The 16,593-nt window shown below is 39.5% G+C and overlaps 1 protein-coding gene and 1 long non-coding RNA gene across 2 annotated transcripts; one reads left to right on the top strand and one right to left on the bottom strand.

The window, feature by feature from the left end:
- Positions 1-8,193: 8,193 nt before the first annotated feature.
- LOC134324629 (apoptosis-associated speck-like protein containing a CARD) lies at positions 8,194-11,092 on the bottom strand. Its single transcript, XM_063006530.1, has 3 exons — positions 11,037-11,092; positions 9,795-10,112; positions 8,194-8,641 (listed from the first exon to the last, which is right to left on the bottom strand). Exons 2-3 carry the CDS (start codon positions 10,105-10,107, stop codon positions 8,397-8,399), a joined length of 558 nt encoding a protein of 185 aa, XP_062862600.1. The 5' UTR covers positions 10,108-10,112; positions 11,037-11,092; the 3' UTR covers positions 8,194-8,396.
- A 3,468-nt stretch (positions 11,093-14,560) lies between these two features.
- Positions 14,561-16,352, top strand: LOC134324605 (uncharacterized). The gene is made up of 3 exons (XR_010014198.1): positions 14,561-14,629; positions 14,889-15,169; positions 15,684-16,352. It is a non-coding gene; the product is annotated as an uncharacterized LOC134324605 (long non-coding RNA).
- The last annotated feature ends 241 nt before the right edge of the window (positions 16,353-16,593 follow it).

Genomic DNA, 16,593 nt, shown 5'->3' with positions numbered 1-16,593 from the left:
CCTGATGAGCTTTGGTTTATTCGCCTTGATTATGTCCATTGTTCCTAAAGTTGAAGATGCAGACCAACAGATAAGTAATTAGTTATTAGTAATTAGTTAATAATCACAGGTACTTGCATAAACTCACTAATAATAGTAACTGTGCAGGTAAAGCTGGACTAGTAGAAGATTAAAGTAAGAACAGTGTTTTGTAAGTTTACCAATATTACTTACCTGTATATTAATTACACCGATCAATAAATCTATTTTCACTAAAAATGTGTCTTTTGTATGTTCTTTAACACTTGCAAATGTAAACAATACTAAACAAGCATTTATACATAGTACATAAAGAAAAGCAGCAGAAGAGGAGAGTTTGAGGAGTGATTGACTTTGGGACTTTAGGTGTTTAAATGTTGATTCATTTTGGAACACTTTAGAATTTAAGGTGTTTAAATATTTTAAATCTTTTATTTATTATGATTATTATTATTTACCAAAACACATTATTAACTTTAGCACCTTTAATATTTAACCCCACACAAATCACCGCAGTCTGGTGATGTGATTGTCCAATATGAAACTGTTCTGATGTACAGGTGTTGCTGCACTAAACACATTAAAATCAACATTAATGATGTGAATGATCATTATATCTTACTTAATAACAATAATAATAAATACATCTCACACTTATAAAGTTTTATTCTGCAGTAACTCACCGTCACAACTGAGTTTTATTCCTAATGTCGCGCTTGAATCCCGGTTGTCCCAGACAGAGGTGCTGTAGGTGAGAGATGTCAGTGATGGTGGGTCGCGGATGATGCGGCTTTTTAAAGTGAACAGCGGATCCGGTTCTTTATTGGGAGCCGATTCGGTTCTTTTCCGGTTTTTTTTCTGTTAAAGCTGCACGTGATTGTGTGTGTACACTGAGCAGGAGAGGAGGGGTCACACACACTCACACACACACACACACACACACACACTAGTGATGTGCGATACTGCAAAAGTTTTCGATCCGATACCAAGTAAATACAGGGCCAGTACCGATACCGATACTTTTTACTTATAAAGCAGCTTATTTATTTTCATGTAGGGAAGAGCAGTGTGTCATGATTAATGAGGTGAATGTATTATCAGTATGATTCGACTAATACATAATTTTGTCTTAATTAGTTAATCATGGGCATCGTGGGCGGATCGATCCAAATATCGATGTTATTGATATCAACATTGGTATTGGTATCGGATCAATACTAGTGTGATGGGATCGATACTTTGCGCAGCGTACGCACATGAATCGGAACATGTGCAGTGAGCCTGTTAGTTTGTGTTTTGGTGAATTAGTGCTCTTTTCTTTTGACTTTGTGCTTATTAATGTAAACAGAATAGCATCGATTTTTTTTTTAATTAACAAGGACACGTGTATTCGGTCACTATTAAAAATTTACAAATTTATTCACTCAGCAAACACAATATGCGTTAGCTGCTTGGTGGTGATACGGCATGATGGTAACGTTGTGAGAAAGTAAAGCACCAGAAACAAGAAATCTGAGCTTTAAACATCTGAATTTACAGTGTATCACAAAAGTGAGTACACCCCTCACATTTCTGCAAATATTTCATTATATCTTTTCATGGGACAACACTATAGACATAAAACTTGGATATAACTTAGAGTAGTCAGTGTACAACTTGTATAGCAGTGTAGATTTACTGTCTTCTGAAAATAACTCAACACACAGCCATTAATGTCTAAATAGCTGCAACATAAGTGAGTACACCCCACAGTGAACATGTCCAAATTGTGCCCAAATGTGTCGTTGTCCCTCCCTGGTGTCATGTGTCAAGGTCCCAGGTGTAAATGGGGAGCAGGGCTGTTAAATTTGGTGTTTTTGGTACAATTCTCTCATACTGGCCACTGGATATTCAACATGGCACCTCATGGCAAAGAACTCTCTGAGGATGTGAGAAATAGAATTGTTGCTCTCCACAAAGATGGCCTGGGCTATAAGAAGATTGCTAACACCCTGAAACTGAGCTACAGCATGGTGGCCAAGGTCATACAGCGGTTTTCCAGGACAGGTTCCACTCGGAACAGGCTTCGCCAGGGTCGACCAAAGAAGTCGAGTCCACGTGTTCGGCGTCATATCCAGAGGTTGGCTTTAAAAAATAGACACATGAGTGCTGCCAGCATTGCTGCAGAGGTTGAAGACGTGGGAGGTCAGCCTGTCAGTGCTCAGACCATACGCCGCACACTGCATCAACTCGGTCTTCATGGTCGTCTTCCCAGAAGGAAGCTGACGCACAAGAAAGGCAGCAAACAGTTTGCTGAAGACAAGCAGTCCAAGAACATGGATTACTGGAATGCCCTGTGGTCTGACGAGACCAAGATAAACTTGTTTGGCTCAGATGGTGTCCAGCATGTGTGGCGGCGCCCTGGTGAGAAGTACCAAGACAACTGTATCTTGCCTACAGTCAAGCATGGTGGTGGTAGCATCATGGTCTTGGGCTGCATGAGTGCTGCTGGCACTGGGGAGCTGCAGTTCATTGAGGGAAACATGAATTCCAACATGTACTGTGACATTCTGAAACAGAGCATGATCCCCTCCCTTCGAAAACTCATGGCAGTTTTCCAACAGGATAACGACCCCAAACACAACCTCCAAGATGACAACTGCCTTGCTGAGGAAGCTGAAGGTAAAGGTGATGGACTAAACCCAACTGAGCACCTGTGGCGCATCCTCAAGTGGAAGGTGGAGGAGTTCAAGGTGTCTAACATCCACCAGCTCCGTGATGTCATCATGGAGGAGTGGAAGAGGATTCCAGTAGCAACCTGTGCAGCTCTGGTGAATTCCATGCCCAGGAGGGTTAAGGCAGTGCTGGATAATAATGGTGGTCACACAAAATATTGACACTTTGGGCACAATGTTCACTGTGGGGTGTACTCACTTATGTTGCAGCTATTTAGACATTAATGGCTGTGTGTTGAGTTATTTTCAGAAGACAGTAAATCTACACTGCTATACAAGCTGTACACTGACTACTCTAAGTTATATCCAAGTTTCATGTCTATAGTGTTGTCCCATGAAAAGATATAATAAAATATTTGCAGAAATGTGAGGGGTGTACTCACTTTTGTGATACACTGTATTTACAATCCTACTGAGAGCAGCTACTTACAGAAATGTATTACAATAATACACCTAAAGGTGATGAAAATGTATTCAGATTTAGCAATTTGATGATGCATCTACCTTAATTGTTAAAAAGAATCGGTATCAGATCGATATCGGCGATACTGGCCCTGTATTTACTTGGTATCGGATTGATACCGAATTTTGCAGTATCGCACACCACTAGTGAAAACCCACTACAGTTTTTAGGTGAATTAAAAGTTTATTATTTTTTATATAATAAGAAAACATAACTCCCCCTCTCATTGCACACTGGCTTTTTGTAAAATAAAGTACACAAACATATTAAAGAACGTCAATTCTTTTTTCAGTGAAAGATTTTTGTTCATAAACAATAATATAATAAAACTAAACATTTACATTTACGGCATTTAGCAGACGCCTTTATCCAAAGCGACTTACATTACAGTTAGAGTATACTGTCTGAGCAATTGAGGGTTAAGGGCCTTGCTCAAGGGCCCAATAGCAGCAACCTAGCAGTGGTGGGGCTTGAACCAGCAACCTTTGGATTACCCTGTACCTTAACCACTAAGCTACAGCTTGCCACGCTCTCACTCCACTTCTTTTCTGACTTAAAACAAAGTACAACATAATAACTGAAGAACAAATGTTTTAAAATTAACTAAATTAATTTACTGATGAAAATCTCCACTTTCTCTCTCTGCCTCTCACTGCTGTGTGTATTTTCTCTGTGTCGCGTAGTCACATGACAGTGGCGTAACTAGGAGCTCATGGGCCCCAGTGCAAAAAATTTCATATATATATACAGTGTATCACAAAAGTGAGTACACCTCTCACATTTCTGCAAATATTTTATTATATCTTTTCATGGGACGACACTATAGACATGAAACTTGGATATAACTTAGAGTAGTCAGTGTACAACTTGTATAGTAGTGTAGATTTACTGTCTTCTGAAAATAACTCAACACACAGCCATTAATGTCTAAATGGCTGGCAACATAAGTGAGTACACCCCACAGTGAACATGTCCAAATTGTGCCCAAAGTGTCAATATTTTGTGTGACCACCATTATTATCACTGCCTTAACCCTCCTGGGCATGGAATTCACCAGAGCTGCACAGGTTGCTACTGGAATCCTCTTCCACTCCTCCATGATGACATCACGGAGCTGGTGGATGTTAGACACCTTGAACTCCTCCACCTTCCACTTGAGGATGCGCCACAGGTGCTCAATTGGGTTTAGTCCATCACCTTTACCTTCAGCTTCCTCAGCAAGGCAGTTGTCATCTTGGAGGTTGTGTTTGGGGTCATTATCCTGTTGGAAAACTGCCATGAGGCCCGGTTTTCGAAGGGAGGGGATCATGCTCTGTTTCAGAATGTCACAGTACATGTTGGAATTCATGTTTCCCTCAATGAACTGCAGTTCCCCAGTGCCAGCAACACTCATGCAGCCCAAGACCATGATGCTACCACCACCATGCTTGACTGTAGGCAAGATACAGTTGTCTTGGTACTTCTCACCAGGGCGCCGCCACACATGCTGGACACCATCTGAGCCAAACAAGTTTATCTTGGTCTCGTCAGACCACAGGGCATTCCAGTAATCCATGTTCTTGGACTGCTTGTTTTCAGCAAACTGTTTGCTGGCTTTCTTGTGCGTCAGCTTCCTTCTGGGATGACGACCATGCAGACCGAGTTGATGCAGTGTGCGGCGTATGGTCTGAGCACTGACAGGCTGACCTCCCACGTCTTCAACCTCTGCAGCAATGCTGGCAGCACTCATGTGTCTATTTTTTAAAGCCAACCTCTGGATATGACGCCGAACACGTGGACTCGACTTCTTTGGTCGACCCTGGCGAAGCCTGTTCCGAGTGGAACCTGTCCTGGAAAACCGCTGTATGACCTTGGCCACCATGCTGTAGCTCAGTTTCAGGGTGTTAGCAATCTTCTTATAGCCCAGGCCATCTTTGTGGAGAGCAACAATTCTATTTCTCACATCCTGAGAGAGTTCTTTGCCATGAGGTGCCATGTTGAATATCCAGTGGCCAGTATGAGAGAATTGTACCCAAAACACCAAATTTAACAGCCCTGCTCCCCATTTACACCTGGGACCTTGACACATGACACCAGGGAGGGACAACGACACATTTGGGCACAATTTGGACATGTTCACTGTGGGGTGTACTCACTTATGTTACCAGCTATTTAGACATTAATGGCTGTGTGTTAAGTTATTTTCAGAAGACAGTAAATCTACACTGCTATACAAGCTGTACACTGACTACTCTAAGTTATATCCAAGTTTCATTTCTATAGTGTTGTCCCATGAAAAGATATAATGAAATATTTGCAGAAATGTGAGGGGTGTACTCACTTTTGTGATACACTGTATATACTGTATATATATAGGTCTAGTGACGTTAAGCAGGTTATACAGATTCCCAAAATCCCTTGCGGTGCACTGACTGTGTATTTTGATTACATGTATTCTGATATTTCATTGTCTTTTAGTTATTTTTATATTTTACTTAACGAAAACATTGTCATGTTTTTACTTTTACTTTGCTAAGGTACACGACAGGGTAGGGTCACTTTAACTGTTTAGTCAGGACTTGAGTGATACAGCACTTTAGACCGCCTAGCTCCAGAACCCGAACTTCAATTCTGGGGCCATACGCCGAGTCTCATATACAAAACTAAACTAACTGCAAAACGTCCGAACGCTCACGTATAAACCAGGTGCTGCATTCTGATTGGCTGAGCTGAATGTCGCTCACATATCGCCGCTACAATATTGTAACATAATACTAACGACCTGGCGAGTGCAGCCAATGGGGAGGCAGTGTGGTGTGGGGTTGAGTTCATGTCATGGAGGGCCCCCCCCAGCCGTGGGCCCCAGTGCACCTGCCCCCCCTGCACCCTCGGTAGTTACGCCCCTGGCATGTTAGATGTGAAGGAGCGGTGTTTGTGCACTCACACTCATCTACTTTTGGATAAAACGGGAGGAACGTACTGAATGTAGCGGAGAAAAAACTGAAACTAGAGTATCGTGCAAAGTTAAAATTTCATATCGAGCAGGCTCCACAAACAACCTGCACACGCATATCCAACTGTTCATCCACTTCAGTACGTGTTACACAAACTTCCATGTACATCGCAGCTTTTATTCAATCCTACATAACTGATCATACGTACAAACATGAGACTGAGTTCATGATTTGTTCTACAATGTTGTAAAGATAGTGATAAGTACAAACTGGACATGATTTGAAGATGTGACTGTTAATGATTTCCTAAAAATGCTACAGAAGTGATCATTTGTGAACAAAGAATGGTGTGATTTTGATCAAAATGCTTCAAATGTGCTCATTTATACCAAACTGTCAGGAACAATATTTACAAAAATATCAGAGATGTGATGATCGCTCAGACTTTCAAATATTGAAACAGATTTAGAATAATAGAGATAAATACTGTTAATGTAAATAATGTAATCTGTGTTTTCTACCATGGTAAATCATTTTTCTGAGGAATCATTAACATATGATCAGACAGTCTCTTCATATATGAATAATAATAATAATAATAATAATAATAATAATAATAATAATAATAATAATAATAATGTCATTAAAGGTGAACCGTGCAACTTTGTTATTCAGGAAGTTTGTATCAAACCCTTCGTATTATTCAGTACCCTTGAAGTAGCTCTCTTGAATAGGTTGGTGACCCCTGGTTTAGACTCCCTGAGCTCTCCGAGTGGTTACGCCACATTGAAAGTAATAATTTATTGTTTACATTGTGAAAAGCATCTATTACTGTAGTAAACTGAGATGTAGTTGATTGTCTTGATTGCCAACAATGAGCAGTTACACAGATTATCCTTTTTGGACGCATCTTTTAAAAGCTATTGAAGAAAGAAATCAGAATATGAAACCAACCGCTGTTTTAAGGGGCGGTTACAGTGCCATGATAAAGCTAATTGTTTTAGATTAATTTATTAATTAAGCCTAATCATTTTCATGAAATAACCCCAAAAGGTCAGCTCATTTTACTTAGTTTATTGAATCATAGAATCGACTCCTTGGTATCGATTCTCAGAACTAATTCGGTACACATGCAAAACCATGCGAGTCCATGTTAAGAGCAGTGTGATGACGAGCTTGGTAAAGTGCCACACTGTGACATGACTTTGCTTCATACTGCCTGTGGAGTTTTGCATGTTCTTGACCTCCTGTCATTGTTGAATCATTATTAAACTCAACTCCATGCACACACTGACCTTTGTTGGTGCATCTATACTAGTGTTTGCACAGTGCACTATGTGGCGCCACATGTTGCACAATATTGCACTAGTAACTTTACTGCTGTTCTCCTCTCACAGTACTGAACAATGTTTACAGAATAACCCACCTGTTATATCTAGCTCTGTATATGCCTTTTACCTCTATCTTTAGTTCTCGAGTTTAATGTTAACTGTATATCATAGTTTTTATACTAAATATGTAAATAAATGATGTACAGTGTAACTGCATGTACTGTTTACTCTGCATGAGCCAGTAAAACTCTTGAATGTAAGAGGTCGGTAGGTCGCTCTATACAGCCAACAGTTTAGTGTGTAACCCAGGATCATAGGACATACATACATGATTGTATATACAGTATGTGTTTATGTGTGTAGTGCTTAGGAAATGAACCATTCATTGTTGTATGTTTTGTGTCACTATACAAATAGGTAACCAGTTAATAGAGCAATATTTAGATCCATAACATTTGATTTAGGTAAACCTTACATGCTCTAAAATGACTGAACCTCTAAACCTTCTGACTGAAGCTCCTGACATCCATGTCCTCAGCTGTTCCTGTTCAGCATTTGAGATACCTCTGGGTTTTTAGCTAGATTTGTGAAAAGTGACCCCCCCCCCCCCTTTTTGTATGTAAACACACAAACACATCCAACAATAACCAATAATGCTTTATTTTAGGCAAATAAGATTTGAGTTTTATTTATTTATTTAATTTTTATAAAATTAAGAAAATACAATTTCTCTGTATAAGAAGATTTTCATGCACCATTTCACCCAGTTTATTAAGTAAATTAATAATTAAAAAAAAAAAGTAAAAAAAAATAATTTTGATATAACTGAGCCTAAAACCATGTAAACTTTTACCATGCACCTGATCTACCTATTAGCACCGATAATAATAATGTGATAAAAATGCCCTTAACATTTTCAAATATCTGAATAAGGTTGTTAGTTGCTGGTCAGTTCCTCCATCAGATCAGGATCATGTTTCATCAAGACCTCGATCAGACGTTCTCGAGCGGTCCTGCTGTTGGTGTAGTCCAAAACTTTTCTCATTTTCATTGGTTCTGTTGGCTGAGCCTGCACGTTTGCCATCATCTCGCTCCTGAAGTTGAGCTGATCAACGATTTCGGTCACATCTTTCACTCTCTGAATGAGGTTATTTCGGTTCTTTCTCAAAAACTCTTCGCTGTCTGTGAAAGGAAAAGTGGGTAGAAGAGAGGAAGAGAGGAACCGACTTTCAGTTCTTACTGTAAACATCTGAGTATGTGAATCTGTGTTTTTATGTTTGTACTATAACACTTGTAGCAAATGAAATAAGTGCACACAGTTGCATGGTCTAGGATGCTGTTCCTACTTGAGTCACAATGCTACGGCTATTCCTTGTACATACAGAAGTGTGGTGATTGTTGTAAACAGCCAATCACGGGACAGGACGAGAGAAAACTACAGTCTGACAATGGAGGAGCAAGATTAAATATGAAGGATCCTCACTATGTAGATTATAAACAGTGCTAAATATAAACAGCTGACTGAAATGAGTAGGTCTGATTCAAAAAGCACTGCTCTGTTTAATGTCCTCTACGAGGGATCTTAAAGATGTAGATGAATAAGTCGCCATAACATTCGATATAATTGAAGTGCATTATTTACCACTAAACAGTTCATCCAGCGAGTTTTGGGAAGCTGGATTCATTTTTATATTGGTGTTGAGGGTTTTTATGTTGTTGCTACACATTAGAAAAATATTAAAAAAATATTGAATGTGCCCATAGTTCCACTCCAGTTTTACTTCTTCAGTCCACAATAATTGTTTTTAATAAGCCTTTGGTTTATCTAAAATAGATTTTATGTACTTGTTCATGCTGTAGACATTGACTGTTGTGATAGGTTGCAAGTTCTGTTTTCTTTTGATGACCGTAGATCATATTTTAGTGACCAATGCTGTACAGTAGTACGATGCACCACCACACTCGTGCTTATCTCTGCTCAGGCCCTTCCAGCCAGTATATAATAGTGTATTATTAATTTTAAGCTGTTACCAGTATGTTAATTATTCTGAGACAATTGGGGTGGGGGTAGAGGGGGGTCAACCCATAAAGTATGTCTCGTCTCATCTGCCTACCTTCACTATTATTATTGGTCGCATCTTTACTGAGGTTGCAGTTGTGTAAGCCAGTGAAGCCACTGTATATGAATGTAAGTAGCTATATAGCTTATTTAATAAACTTTAATGCTGTCTGAGCTTCTTAGTTAGATTGATGTATGCTAACAATTTTTGCCTGAAACCTGATAAACCTTGTAATTCCAACCATGGCTGTTACCGAATATTACCAAAATCTGTACCTGGGATGGAGGATGAGGATGAGGAGGCGGATGAGGAGGTATTCACTGTAGCTATCCATGCTCTGAGCTCTGGGCTGGATTCATTCACTTCATTATCTTTCAACATTTCCAGGAAGGCCCGGCAAATCCCGTCACCCTTTCTCACCATCAGATCTAAGATTTTTATAATTTTCTGACTAGGATCTGGGATACTGTTCACCATATCGTACTCATCCTTAGTAATTAGATTCCTGGACTCAACATTCTGCAAAAATAACTCGTCCCCGCGTAACCACCTGATGAGCTTTGGTTTATTCGTCTTGATTATGTCCATTGTTCCTAAAGTTGAAGATGCAGACCAACAGATAAGTAATAGTTATTAGTACTTAGTTAATAATCACAGGTACTTGCATCAAATCACTAATAATAGCAACTGTGGAGGTAAAGCTGGACTAGTAGAAGATTAAAGTAAGAACAGTGTTTTGTGCGTTTACCAATATTACTTACCAGTATATTAATTACATCGATCAATAAAACTATTTTCATTTTAATGTGTCTTTTGTATGTTCTTTAACACTTGCAAATAAAAAAATATATACTAAACAAGCATTTATGAGCAGTACATAAAGAAAAGCAGCAGAAGAGGAGAGTTTGTACTTGTTTATACTTTAGAATCAAAGAATCAAAGATATTTAAAAGTTGATTAATTTTGGAACACTAGAATTTTAGGTGTTTAAATGTTGATTAATTTTGGAACACTAGGATTTTAGTGTTGGTCAGTGATGCAGGTATTGAAATGTGTTTTCAAAAGTCTATAAAAAATGTTTTTTTAAACTATTATACACGATGACGTATAAAGGTTAAAGTACTGTACCTATAAAGGTTATTTTAAAGTAATTATGAAAGTAATCAGTATAAAATCAGTCACTATTGGAGCTGACAGTAGTTTAAGGCACAGTGACTTGCGCATGCGCAGTTTAGCTTTTTGCGTACTATCGCTAAAAAATCAGCGTCCTCAAATATCTTTTATTTATTATGATTATTATTATTTACCAAAACACGTTATTAACTTTAGCACATTTAATATTTAACCCCACACAAATCACCGCAGTGTGGTGAAGTGCTGGTCCAATATGAAACTGTTCTAATGTCCATGTGTTGCTGCATAAACATGAATTATGTAAATGATCATTATATCTTACTTAATAACAATAATAATAAATACATCTCACACTTATAAAGTTTTATTCTGCAGTAACTCACCGTTGTATTCCTAATGTCGCGCTTGAAACCCGGCTGTCCCAGAGAGGCGCTTTCACTATAAGGAAATAGATAACAGAGCCGGGTTGCCAGTTCTGCTGTTATCCCGCCCAGTTGTTGGTTGGGGAAATTTGGAGCAGAATTATTTTGTGCTGGTTTCTGATGTTGGTGGCTGTGTATAACAGGACATCAACATTATCTTTAAATATGATCTGTTTTTGTTTTCAAAACATGAGAGTTGGTGTTCAATGTCCCGTGTAAGCTGTGGTTTATTTGCATAGCTGAAATGTGCTTATTTATGGATTCCACTAGCCAACTTTCCACGTCACATGACCTTGTTGACTTCATTATGTTACGGATTTGAGATTTCCATTTTTATTTCTGCATTTTCTGTCTTTTCTCCCAATTTGTAGCGTAGCCAATTAGTGGGGATCACAATGGCATCTGAGGAGGGTATACTCGTCTGCCCCATGCTCCCTTTGATGTCTGCACCATCTATCGACCCCTCTGTAGTCGCCTGTACTTCGGTGGATCATCGTGAGTCAAGCGCTGATCTCCACGTTCCTCCACTTCTGTACAGGCCCCTCAGGGTACTAACCAGGGTCCTTACACGGCGCCCACTTTTTAGTCCGTTCTTTTCCCACCCAGCAGACTAGTTGGCAATTTTGTCTGTTGCAGGCGCTGTTAGTTGTGCCTGTTAGGAGGCGCCCAGCCGACCGGTAGGTAGCACAGCTGAGATTCTAACTCTGACAATCCAGAATCCCAGGGCTGGTGCGCTAGTGGAATATCCCGCTGCGCCACCTGTGCACCCTGGATATGGTTTCTGTGTTTCATTTTTTAGTTTTATTAACACTTAGTTGTATCAGTTGTAATCACGTTTGATTCCTTATATACTGAAACTATTTAGTCATCAAATAAATTTAAGGTAAATGGGTGGGATTTCTAAAAGGAATCTGGCAACCCTAAAAGGAAGTCACAGTGAAACTGAGAGAATATTAAGTTTCTGAGATAAATAATATAACCGAAATGTAAATAATCCTGACTTTAAAGCCCTGATCATAACAACACACATGATTTATTAGTTTTATTGTCAATTAACAGCATGAATTGATTTATTTCAGCATTTATTCCTTCATCCTCATTAATGTGGCTGTTGGTCTGGTACCACAGAAACCCCCGGGCCAGAGCAGTGCAGGTTCAGACACATTTACTCAAACCTGAATCACTGAATCCTTTATTACAACCAGTTCACTTTCTGTAGGTTTTTGAAAGGGAAAGAGAAACGCGATTCAGAGGAAACGTGTAAGAACATGCAAAACTTCCAGCTGCACCACCTTGCTGCTTTCGATTAAAAGCATTTAAAGTAACATCTACCTTTCCTTATTTTTATATACATGTACACCGACCAGCCATAACACTCACTGTCCATGTTATCAGCTCCACTAACCATATAGAAGCACTTTGTAGTTCTACAATTACTGACTGTAGTACATCTGTTTCTCTACATGCTTTGTTACCCCCTTTCATGCTGTTCTTCAATGGTCAGGACCCCCACAGGACCACCACAGAGCAGGTATTATTTAGGTGGTGGATGATTCTCAGCACTGCAGTGACACTGACATGGTGGTGGTGTGTTAGTGTGTGTTGTGCTGGTATGAGTGGATCAGACACAGCAGCGCTGCTGGAGTTTTTAAACACCTCACTGTCACTGCTGGACTGAGAATCGTCCACCAACCAAAAATATCCAGGCAGCGTCCTGTGACCACTGTAGCTGCACCGGTTTAATGAAAGAATGGCCACGCTTCGTACAGATGTTTTTTGAAGATTTTTTATTTCTCTCTCTCTCTCTCTCTCTCTCTCTTTCTCTCGCGCTCTCTCTTCAGCAAACACCGTGCAAACTACACAGAAATAAAAATACTTATAAAGTTCACATGCATTTGAGTCCTTTAAAGTCTTTTAAATTAGCGTCCATTGATTAGACCTTTCCACACGAGCATAACCAAATGTGAAACCAAGTAAAGTTGCTCAAAAATGTTTATCATTGTCCATAAAAATACACAAACACAACATTATGTACAAATACAACAATATATTAAATATAATGACCGTGTGTGCCTCTTAAACCATGTGCAGAATTAAGTTAGTTGGAGCCATGTGTCTGACCCACAATGCCACGGTTATAACTCAGGTCATGTGACTCATTACACTTGACATTAACAAACAGTTTCACTAACTTTTATCCCCAAATGATTTCAAAGGGGTACCTTTTTACACAAAAACTTTTAACTTCTTTTTACACTTACATCACACATTAGTAATTTATACAATTATGAAACAAACATTAAACATAAAACTAAACATGTCTTTGAGACAGTTACAACCACTGATGAAGGTCTAGAAGATGACCGACTCAAACAGCAGCAATAGATGAGCGATCGTCTCTGACTTTACATCTACAAGGTGGACCGACTAGGTAGGAGTGTCTAATAGAGTGGACAGTGAGTGGACACGGTGTTTAAAAACTCCAGCAGATATTAAACTTGAACTGATGAATCTTGAGTAACGAGTAACCAGGGTTGTTATCGTTAACAAAAATGAATGAAATAACGAAAACTGAAATTGAAAAAACATTTTCGTTAACTGAGATAAATAAAAACGGTAATTAAAAGAAAAACAATAACTAACTGGAACTGTATTATGCGTTTACAAAACTAACCAAAATGTACTAAAGTTATAGATAGAATAACCTTTGTTTTCGTGTTTGTCAATTTATTTATAAGCCTTGTGAACTGATATGAAATCTACGACGGCGTGTTAGGGCCACTTAAATTATTTTTGTTTTTTTTAAGTTTTGATTTTGAGAATAAAGTCAAAATATTACGAGATTAAAGTCAAAACATTATAGCCATAGCAACCTCCTTGTGTTGAAATAATACAGGATGTTCATGATTTGTTATACTTTCATATCAGTTTCACAAATAAAGAAATCCTCAATCTCCTGCACATCAGCACCAGCGTGTTAGTAGTGTAAGGACACTGAAACGGCTTTGCGATAAACTGGGTTTATTTAGAAGAACATGCAGCACCGGTGCACTCACGTCTGCGTCGTTGCTGGTACCTCAACCGAGCCTCATGGACTCGTACAATAAACTAAAGCTGTATGGCGTCGCTATAAATGATTGCATTGATATGTATAGTCTTCATGTCATGTGGGTGGAAGTGTACAATACAAACAGCCACCCAAAAATAATCACGGGTTACTGGATAACTACGTACAATAACACTCATTGTACATACCTGTCAAGTCTCCCGTTTTGGCCGGGAAACTACCGTATTTTACCCCTCTTTCCCGCCGTCCTCCCGTATTAGTATTTTCCCGTAAATTTCCCGTATTATACTATAATTTCAAAAAACACTCCTGTGCCTCTCCAAACTGAAATGTCACTGTGATGTTCTGTTATTTACATTGGGCAAAGTGATTCCCCTGGCGTTCATTTGTGCCTTTACTGTTCCAGTGGGTAGTTTGGACTGTATGAGGTAACTAATCAGTTGCGGTTTTCTTACTCGGCATTATATGGCCAGGAAAACATTTGCCTGTGAGTATTTTTATGTTTAGTTACTGTATAACTTTATTTTTAGACTATCTCTGATGTAAACCTTGGTTAATGTATGAAAATAAGTTCTAAATCACTTGAGTAATTTGTAAATGCTAACCGCTAGCATCTATATGGTTTTTTCTATAAAAGTTAGCTTTAAGCTAATTATTCGGTTCTATTTATTTTAATGTACAGTGTCACGTAAATGCACTCAGGAAACAAATGTAACTAAGACACATTTTGTATGTCTGCTTTACAGTTTACAGTTTCTTTTCTTGGGAAACTGTTATCTATCTGTCGAACTTGTAGCCACACACACGAGCAGGGGCAGAATAGTCACTAACCTCGCGAGAACTGCCACCCAGGCTGCTGCAAGTGTGGACAGCGGGAACAAACCTGGAACAGGGAGAGATGGATGGATGCAAGGAGAGAGAGGGCATTCCTGCCAAAAAAGTAAAGACTGCATGTAAATATCTAGAGAAACGGGACATCGAATTTACCTTTCTAAAGAGGAGCAGGATGGGGCAGAGTTATGCAAAGGTAGGCCTATCAGATTCTGATCATCTAATTGTAGTTTGTAAGTGGTTCACAGGTGGTTATTTTAGATTTCTTGTAAACCTGTCTTAAAATGTAAGGGATACTGAACCTCGGTTGGGCTGGTGGGACGACTCAAAGCGCGCGGCGGAAAATTTCCCTTATTTTTAAATCCAAAACTTGACAGGTATGCATTGTAAGCGGCCCTCAGTGTTTGCGTGCCGATCCAGGTACTGAGACCCGAGCTTCTCTGAACTGACAAACCTACGATGGCTGCACACTCTATAACCATAATATTTCCACTTTATTCTCATAATCATTTCGACTTTAATCTCATAATATTTTGACTTTAATCTCAAAATCGAAACCTAAAAATATTTTTACAGTGGCCCTAAAACGCCGTCGTAGAAATCGATTTTTTCCACTCGAGCAGTTTTATGTTAGCTGCCGGCACCGTACAGTACCTCATGGTCCCTGACGGCACTTCTTGTTTACAGTCCGTTTCTTCTCACCCCGCTAGCCTGCAAAATGATGACAGCAGAAGTTGGGAGAAAGCACCAGAGTCCTATATGGGATTTCTTTGAATATGACTGCAAGTGTCTTGTAGTGGAAACAGAACAAGCACATCTCTGGAGCAGCATGTTTTCCTCAAAATCAACAAGAAATTGTTGATTGACTGAAGTACACCCATATCTCTCTCTCTCTCTCTCTCTCTCTCTCTCTCTCTTTCTTTCTGATGTTATATACAACATGCGAGGTACAGTATGTTAGGAGTTTCTCAGGGGCTGTTGTTCACTAGACTCCCTTTGTGGGCAGTTTGGCGACATCTGGTGGTGGCTGGAGGTACTTCACCTCCATTTTCCAGCCAATAGATCGCTCCTTTGCCTAATTAGGCACACCTGTCTCCAATCTACTCCTCATCAGCCTACTGTTTTAAACCCTTGGTTTCTTCCCAGTCATGACCAGATTGTCAGTTGCTGTTTGCCCTGCACACTGCCTGGTTCCCTTTGCACCTGCTATCTGTTCCTGTGTTCCTGTGTTCCTGCCTTCTCTGCCTGGTCCCTGGATCTCTCATCCACCTGCCACCTGGGGTCCCTGTCACCCTTCAACCCCCTGGTACCCTCGCCTTCACCCTCGTTCCCTGGTTCTCTGTTTGGACTGTGATGCTTAATAAACCATTTAAACCCTGTTTCAGTCTCTGTGGTTGAGTTCGCATTGTGGTTCCAATTTCAAACCCCTTAACGCAGTATTGTTAGTTCTACTGCACTGATATGCCAAAAAGCTGTTGGTTCATTGTGTTTTTGAGTTTGTTTTTCTCAGACTGAGCTCCCTGATGTGTCTCATGAATAAGTTTATATTATTATGTTCATGTGTGTCCTTAGTCTATTGACTATTTTCAGCAGCAGTGTTACACACATTTTGCACTTAAG

Source organism: Trichomycterus rosablanca, chromosome 12 (assembly GCF_030014385.1).
Source record: "Trichomycterus rosablanca isolate fTriRos1 chromosome 12, fTriRos1.hap1, whole genome shotgun sequence".
NCBI lineage: Eukaryota > Metazoa > Chordata > Actinopteri > Siluriformes > Trichomycteridae > Trichomycterus > Trichomycterus rosablanca.
The sequence above is the reverse complement of the archived record's forward strand: the minus strand, read 5'-3'. Positions and strand labels throughout refer to the sequence as shown.

Excerpts from the sequence above, each read along its gene's own strand:
- LOC134324629 (XM_063006530.1), bottom strand. The coding sequence starts at position 10,107 with ATGGACATAATCAAGACGAATAAACCAAAGCTCATCAGGTGGTTACGC. Across the intron at positions 8,642-9,794 it reads ATCCTCATCCTCCATCCCAG|ACAGCGAAGAGTTTTTGAGA; the intron begins GTACAGATTTTG and ends TTCCTTTCACAG.